This window comes from Belonocnema kinseyi, chromosome 4 (genome assembly GCF_010883055.1).
Source record: "Belonocnema kinseyi isolate 2016_QV_RU_SX_M_011 chromosome 4, B_treatae_v1, whole genome shotgun sequence".
Lineage (NCBI taxonomy): Eukaryota > Metazoa > Arthropoda > Insecta > Hymenoptera > Cynipidae > Belonocnema > Belonocnema kinseyi.
In genome coordinates, this window is record NC_046660.1 from 86,428,495 (window position 1) to 86,436,884 (window position 8,390).

The 8,390-nt window shown below is 25.0% G+C and overlaps 2 protein-coding genes across 2 annotated transcripts in view; one reads left to right on the forward strand and one right to left on the reverse strand.

Moving 5' to 3' along the window:
- LOC117171983 (GPI ethanolamine phosphate transferase 2-like) overlaps positions 1–3,911 on the reverse strand; it is a 25,786-nt gene extending 21,875 nt beyond the window's left edge. Inside the window, exons 1-2 of the mRNA XM_033359688.1 lie at positions 3,618–3,911; positions 1,590–1,746 (exon numbers count right to left, since the gene is read on the reverse strand). Of these exons, the coding sequence (XP_033215579.1) occupies positions 1,590–1,746; positions 3,618–3,642 (182 nt within the window). The 5' untranslated portion in view covers positions 3,643–3,911. The remainder of the gene's footprint in view (positions 1–1,589; positions 1,747–3,617) is intronic.
- Positions 3,912–4,370: 459 nt separating this feature from the next.
- The window catches only part of LOC117171724, a 7,785-nt gene continuing 3,765 nt past the window's right edge, over positions 4,371–8,390 (forward strand). Inside the window, exons 1-3 of the mRNA XM_033359284.1 lie at positions 4,371–4,504; positions 6,870–7,089; positions 7,232–7,319. Of these exons, the coding sequence (XP_033215175.1) occupies positions 6,875–7,089; positions 7,232–7,319 (303 nt within the window). The 5' untranslated portion in view covers positions 4,371–4,504; positions 6,870–6,874. The remainder of the gene's footprint in view (positions 4,505–6,869; positions 7,090–7,231; positions 7,320–8,390) is intronic.

Genomic DNA, 8,390 nt, shown 5'->3' on the forward strand with positions numbered 1-8,390 from the left:
CTATCCCACCCACACACTACTCCTTTCCCCTGCCGAGTGAGTCACGCCTACCCCGAAAGGGAAATGGCTTAATGGTGTAATAATAATAATAATAATAATAATTATAACGTTTCAAAAGATTTTATGCATTTTGAAAAGATTTGCTACGATTTCAAGGGATTTTAAGAGACTTCAAAAGATTAAAAAGTATATTCATGGATTTTATACAGGATTTGAAGACCCTTCGAGCAATTTTAATGGGGTTTTAATATATTTTAAGGGATTACAAGAGACTCAGAAAGATTCAAACTAATTAAAAAGATTTCAATGGATTTTGAAGGGATTCCAAAGATTTCTAACGAATTCGAATTATTTTGAAAAATTTCACGGAATTTATTCAATTTTTGGAGATTTTAAAAGATTATAAGGGATTTTTATAGGATTTTGAATATTGAAACAGATTTTATAGAATCGTAAAGAATTTAAATGTATTTCCACAGCATTAGAATTTCAAGTGATTTCAAGTGATTATCAGGGACATGATGTAAAAAGTTTCACGGGATTAACAAAACTTTTAATAGAATTCATGGGATTTCAAAGAATTGCAAAGATTTTCGGATTTCTGTACGTCTTGTTGGCAATGGTAAAAATTCACTCCATTTATAAGTTTGGTAGTAAGTTTGTTAAAAATAATTGGTCATGTGGTAAATTCCCTTAAGGAATGATTAACTCCTCCACTCTATATTTAATCATGTTAAATATTATATAAAAAATTGGATACAAAAGAATGATATCATTTGTATTATGGGAATCAACTTTTAAAATAAAATTAATGTATGTAACATATTCTTGAAGTTTTATGTAAGAAACTATTGCATTGTCAATAATACATATGAATTTTTAAGTGACATTTTTAAACAAATAGTTTAATTTTCAACCTAAAGGAATCTTCAATTAAGTGGCCGAATTTTTAAAGACAAAAGATTAAACTTCAACCAAAAACAGTTGTTTTTCCAGCAAAATAGTTGAATATTCAAGACAAAAAGACTAATTTTTTAGAAGACAGATTAATTTTCAATCAAGAAAGATGAACTTCTAATTAAAAAAGATTGTCTTCGTTAACAAAAGATGAATTTTCAATCCAACAAGGCAAAATTTCTATTGAGAAAGATGAATGTTCATCGAAATAGTTGAATTTTCAACCAAATAAATAATTCTATTCCAAATAGTAGCAATTTCAATACAAAGAAATTAATTCTGAAGAAAAAATAGAATAGTAGACTTTTCAATTCAAAGGAATTAACTTTCAACCAAAAATAGTTAAAATTTATGATTGAATTCCATTATTTTAGATCTTATTTAAGCAAAAAACATAGAAAAAGAGGAATTCTTAAAAAAGGGGAGAATGTGGGGTCTAGGGAAAAGGTTGTGAAGCCTGATGATAATAGCATAAAAAGTAGTTTCAAGAGACAAAAAAGGTTCCTATTACTATATCTACTAAAAATTTGAAAGAGAAAACTTACGTAAGACCCCCCCTCTCCCCGTAAACCTTACGTAATTAATGGAGTTTGAAATCAATTAAAACAAAATGAACTCAATCGACACGTTACCTGATTTGTTCCACAAATTGAGGGATGTCATTCATCGTGGCTACAGAATTTTCATAATGTATCATGGGGAAAAAGCCATAAAGGAAAAGAATAATCGAAAAAAGTGCCACGAGAAGTGTATATGTAAATATAAGCCAATCGGCCTGATCAATTTTTTCTGAAACAAATATATAATACTTTGAATAAACATTGAAATGAATTTATAAAATTCAATATGTTTAAAATGCACTTTCAAAATTTCTTAAATTTCTAACAAAAAAGTTCATGATTACGATCCTACAACAAATAAATTTTCAAGCCGAAAAGATGGATTTTCAAACCAAAAAGATTTGTCAGTCAATAAAAAAAAAATGCATAATAAGTCTGGAATTTTCATGTCAAAATGACGAATTTTCTATAAAACAGTTGATTTTTTAAACCGAAAGTTTGAATTTTCAATGAAAAAGTTAAGGTTAGAACAAATAGTTGAATTTTAAGCCCCAAAAGACGAATTTTCTTTAAAAGTTACTTCCAATCATAGATAAAAAACTAATCATTTTTATTTCAAGATTCAGTTAGAATTTTTGTTTAGGGTGACCCCACGTCTTTCTCAGAAAATAAGGACATCACACCTACATTTTTACGTGTTCGAATTAAGAAATTAAATTTTAACCATAAAAAAATATTTTCAACAAATATTTAAAATTTGAACCAACGAAATGGCTTGTCAACCAAAATGATGAATTTTGCAACAAGAAAAATGGTATTCTACCACAAAAGACGAGTTTTCAACAAATTAGTAAAGTTTTCAATTAAAAAAATTAATTTAAGAAAAAGAAAAAATTTAAACAAAAAACTTAAGTTTTCAACTGAAGAAATTAATTTTCAACAAAACACATGAATTTTCAACAAGAAAAGATAAATTTTCTACGATAAATCTAATAGTTAAACTTTTAGTTAAAAAGTTAATTTTCAACCAAATACAAAAGATTTTTGAAAATAAAATTTGATCAAAAAAAAATTTTAATTTGATACCAAAAATAGTTTAATTCAACCAATGAAGACTATTTGTAAACGAAATACATAGTTGAAAATCTTCGGTAATAACAAATTATTTTTTTAACCAAGCAGTTGAATTATTATCCAAAAAAAGTTCAACCTTCTAACAAAACACTAAAATTTTTAAAACAAAAATACGAATATTCTAACAAGTCAATAAGGATAAAAATCTCGTCCAAATTGTAGAATTTTCATATGAAAAAGACAAATTTTCCAAATAAATTTATAACAACAAAAAGATACATTTTCTACCAAAAATGTAATGATTACATTTTTCGTTGAAAAAATAATTTTCAACCAAAACTAAAAGGTTTTTGAATTAAAATGATGAATAATCAAAAAAAGAAATTAATTTTCAACCAAGTAAATTCACTTTCAATTAAGTAGTTGAATTCACGACGAAAAAGTTAATATTTAACTTTTCAACCAGAAAAATTATTAATTTGAAACCAAAAACAGTTGAATTCAATCCAATACGATTTTTCAACAAAATATAGTTTAAAATCCTCGATACAAAAATCTTAGTTTTACACCAAACAGTTGCCCTTTTATCCAAAAAGATGAAATTTCTGCGAAAACAGATGGATTTTTAAAACAAAAAAAAAAGAATTTTCAACGTAGAAGGATTTTGCAGTCAATAAAAAAAAAAAGAATTTCGTCCAAATTGTGAAATTGTCATGCCAAAAAGACAAATTTTCTGCAACAGTTGAATTTTCAAACCGAAAATATGCCTTTTTTACAAAAAGTTAATAATTGACCAAATAGTTGAGACTTTATTTTTATTCCCTAAGTTTATAAATTAGGCAAATAACGTTTTCAAAGTAAATATTTTAATTTAAATAATTGAATATGAAAAATCATAAAATAAAGACATGTCCTGATAAATCAAATAATTCTCGTGTTTATGTTTACAGATTTATGCATAGGAAGTTTTCCTAACCTAAAAAATGCCGTAAATTTATTGGAATTATTATAACTGATAAGACTTACCTCCATATAGAGAATTAAGCTTCATTGTTAAAAACTCTATCTGAAAGATCACTAAATTAAACAAATTCCCTCAAATTTACTTCCTAAAGTTGCTTCTTTATAAATATTGTGACACAAACATCGTTTTAATAAAACTGAATAAAAATCTTTTAAATAACAACTTTTTTGGGCGCACGGATTGTATATGAAGTTCCTAATCACAGACCTCTGCATTTTTTGTAGGTTTCGGTAACAAGACGATTTTATCTAAAAAAAAGGATCCTGATCCTATTGTTCTCTTTCATCACAAACTACAATGTAGCATGCAACTACTGTAACTTCTATTTTTCTAACCTAGCTTTGACGTTTGGAAGTCACGTGATATGCTAGACAACAAAAGCGATTCGCGCCAATTCGTTCAAACGATTGAAGTCCGAGTAGAGAATTTAATTCATTTCAGAATAAATGCCGCAAATCAATTAATCAATACAAAAGAGAATTCTAATATCAAATCCGATATTAGCCTAAATAGATTCATTTCCTTTTATAAATGTTAAAATTATATCTAAGAAAGACATTTTTTAAATTAAATTAATATTTTAATTAAGTTAGAAATAAAATAGAATGGGAAGTTATATATTTAAAAAATGGTTTTATTTGATTAATTTTCGCTGAAGGACAAGGGCTATTGATTTATGTTGTTTTACGTAAGTATCAAAAGCGCCGATCAAAGTTATACGAGAACAGGGGTAGCTTACAGCGCTCCGATCAATAAGTAGTAAGAGGACTGTTTTGTCAAATTTCATTCAGAAGGAGTTGTTCAATACTGAATATAGCAAATGTAGCTTTATTCTTGACTAGATTTTAAATTTTCATCCATCCCTTATACTCGAGTGAACTAATTCATTGTAAGTAAATTTTGTTTTTTAGTATCTTTATAAAATATGTATTCTTGAATATACAGTGATTTTATTCTTTACACACATCAAAGCAGGATATAGACTAAATTAAATATTTATAATATATTTGTTTACCTTTTGAAATTTCAGAACATTTTCTATTTTTAAGCGAAATTTGTTTAAAAACCAACCCATCTATTTAGAAAAAAGTATATTGATTTGAATTATTAATTTGGATTTTGAGGTCTATCAACATCGCCGCCGCGTCAGGACGATTTGTCAACTACAAGGGATTTTGAAAATTTGAGTGAATTTAAGAGAAATTTCAAAAATGGTCCATTTGCTTATTTCAAAAGGTTTTTGAATATGTCCTAAGATTAAAAAAATAAGAGAATGTTTCATAATTAGAAAAAAATATGTTAATTTATTTCAAATGTCTTAAGTTTTGTTCTAAAATAGGTATTATTTTAGGCATTTAGGTATTATGATTCGTATTTTAAAATAAATTAAATTTATATTTGTAATTTTAGAGAAAATAAACCTTACAGTTTTAAATTCAAATATTCGAAACGACAGGACAGTTCCACAATTTAATATTTCCAAATTTTATATTGGAAGCCTTAATAGTTTTAAATGTGATAATTTTATATGTAAATATAAAGAAATTTCGAAATGAAAGGTTTAAAATTGTACAATTCAAGAATTGGAATCATATTGCAGCAATTTTGTTTTGTGTTCTTTTATTTTTCACTTTGAATGTAATATCTTAAAATTGTCATATTTTCAGGTAAAGATTTAAAGAAATAAATTATTTCAAATTGAAAAATATTTTATTCTAAAATTTCTAGAATGAAAGGAAGAATTGAAATTAAAATTTTTTAATTGAGTTTCTAATGAAAAAAATATCAAAATTAAACTATCTGAAATTGATACATAAACAATTGAATAAGTACGGTAATTTTAAATTGATACAATTTTAAAGTTCAGAATTTTCATGTTGAAGGCTATATTTTTAATTTTTCCATTTCATAAGTTTTAGTTTTGTGATTAAAATTCAATTGTTTGAATTTTGGAAAGTGTAATTATCAATTTAAAAATTATTAATTTTAAGCGATTAAAAGTTACTCTAAATGGTAATTGAAATTTTAAAGGTTTTGAGTATTAAAAAACTTAATGTAACAATCTTTGTCGACTAACATTTTGCAATTTGGTTTTAAATAATTCCATACATTTTTTGGTTTTATAAATCATTTTCTAATTAGCTCTAATGTTAAATTATAATTTTGTTATGGAATGACAATTTAAAATTCTACAATTTCAGAAACGTTCATATTGAAAGAATCAATTTAATTTTGAATGTAAAATAGTCAAACTTTAATCGCATTGTATTTAAAATTATTCAAATTCAAAAGTTTTCCATTTGCAATTATTTAATTTTAAATTCTTTTATTTATAAATAATTCATTTTGTAAAACAGAGTCTAGTTTTTTATTTACAAAAGTCCCACGAACCCTACTGCAGGGTTAGAAATTAGAATATTTTAATACTTGAGTTATTATTATTTCAGAGCGATAAAAATTAAATAATTTTAGATTATCCAACTAAATTCTTTAAAATCATTCATCGTTATTTTAAAATAAAACTAACAGTTTAAAACAAAAAGCATTCAAATGAGAATTATTTTTAGATGAGGATATTTAGAATTGATGTTTTAAATTTTAATCGTTCAAAATGGTGAAATACAAAAATTATTCATTTTTAATATTTGAAAGATTATACATTTTACGTAATTTAAAATCAAATATGTAGACTCATATAGAGATTTTTACACTAGACAATTTGAAATTAAAATGGCTTCGTGTTGTACCATTTTTCATTGAAGCATTGAAAACTGTTTGATTCAACTTTGCACAATAAAATTGCACAATATCATTAAATAAAAATTATAGTTAAATGAAATGAGAAAATGATAAATTTAAAATCTAAAACTTAAAAAAATTGAGTTTTGTGGAACAGAGTTTAAAAAAAGTATTGTTTTCAATAAAAAAGAGATTTTACTTTAGTTAGGTAATTATAAAAAAATATTTAGGCAGAAGATATGAAAATTGAAGAAGTATTTTGATCCATTTGAAACTTAGATATACTGAAAATACAATGATATATTTGTAGTTTATATGAAAAAAAGTTTCAGCTGTTTCAATCAGTGAAAATATTTTTATTTAATTAAAATTGGCTACAGAATTATTGGGAAAACACACTGATTCAATGAAAATTCAGTGATTCACGTCATGGACGAATAAGTAAATTTCACTGATATTTCAATAAATTTGACTGAATCGAAGGAAATTAAAAAAAATCTTTAATCTTTTTTCAGACAATATGGTTTCCTTAGAAGATAGCTGGAAAGAAGCAACCGAGGGACTAGATACCGAAATTTGTGACACCTGGTTTTTGAAACTTCAGGAAGTTTATTCCGAAGAAAAACGAACCTATCACAATTTGGAATCGCTTTGTGAAAAGCTCGATCATTTTCACGAAATAAAAGAGAGTGTCAAAAACCCCCAGGCGCTCCTTTTAGCAGTTTTCTTTCAAAAGTGTGTTTCAGTAAACTATCGTAATTATCATCTTAATTTTAATTTTTCAACGAGATTTCCCCTATTTATAGAATAAAGTTTATTTAATATTTTTTCCACACATTTTATTTAATATAATTTTTACAAATATTTTACTTTTCAGTTTCGAGTATGATCCAAAGGCTCTCGATGGTGAGAACAAGAATTTGGAACACTTTATAGCTTTTGCGGATGACGTCGGAATTCCAGCTGTGAGACACTTTTCTATTCAGAAAATAATATATTAAACAAATTTTAACGAAAACATTGGGTTTTAAATTGTTTCAATAATTTTTCGTTTTAAATTGATTTATTTATTATTTATTAAAAATTATAATCATAATTATGATCCATAATTTAACAAGATACTTATTAAAAAAGTAATCACTTTTTCAAAATGCTAATTTAAGCTTGTTTGTTTTTCCAACGAAGTTTGGAATTGTTCAATTCATTTTCAACGTTTTTGGAATAATTAAACTTTAAAGGTTCACAATGTATAAAATTGTTCAATTTTCAACGGTGAAAATCATATTGGGTTTTTACAGAAATCACATTTTTTAGTTAAAAAATCAATCCAATCACTCTAAATGACCTTTGATACTCCATGATATGTTACTTATTAATAATATTTACCATCTTTTAACTCTCTTAATTTCAATTAAAAAATATTTCACAATTGCAAAATTTTATATTGGAAGCATTGATACTCAGTTTGATTTCAATATTAGCCAGTTTGAAATTTAATAATTTTAGATTTCAATATTCACGATTGTTTAGTTTAAATTGTCGTATATAAATTCTGAAAATTGAATAATTTTTATTTGAAAATGTTCCAAAATATTAAATATTTTTAGCTCAAATTAAAAACAAATTTTGAATTAAAATGATTAAAATGGTGCAATTTCAAAAACTGGAATCAGCGATCTTTTTTGCATTCTTTTTTATATTATTTTATATTCAATGTAATATTTTTCAGTTGTTCGTTTTTTAGTGGAATATTAAAAAAGTGAAAAATACTTGGTTGTCAGATTTCAAGAATGAGTAATAATTCTAAATGAGGTTAAAAAATTAAACGATTTTAAATTAAAATTCAAAAATAGTATTTTTTCAATAAAAAAGGATACAAATAAAATGGTGTGAAATTGACTCCTGAGTGATTGAATAATTTCTTTAATTTTGAAAGGTTACAATTGTGGGTCCGGATGCAATAAGGGCACATAAAATTTTTTCGTGCGAAAACGAAGTCCCCTGGAGGCTTTAGAAAAAATTTTCGAATTTTAATT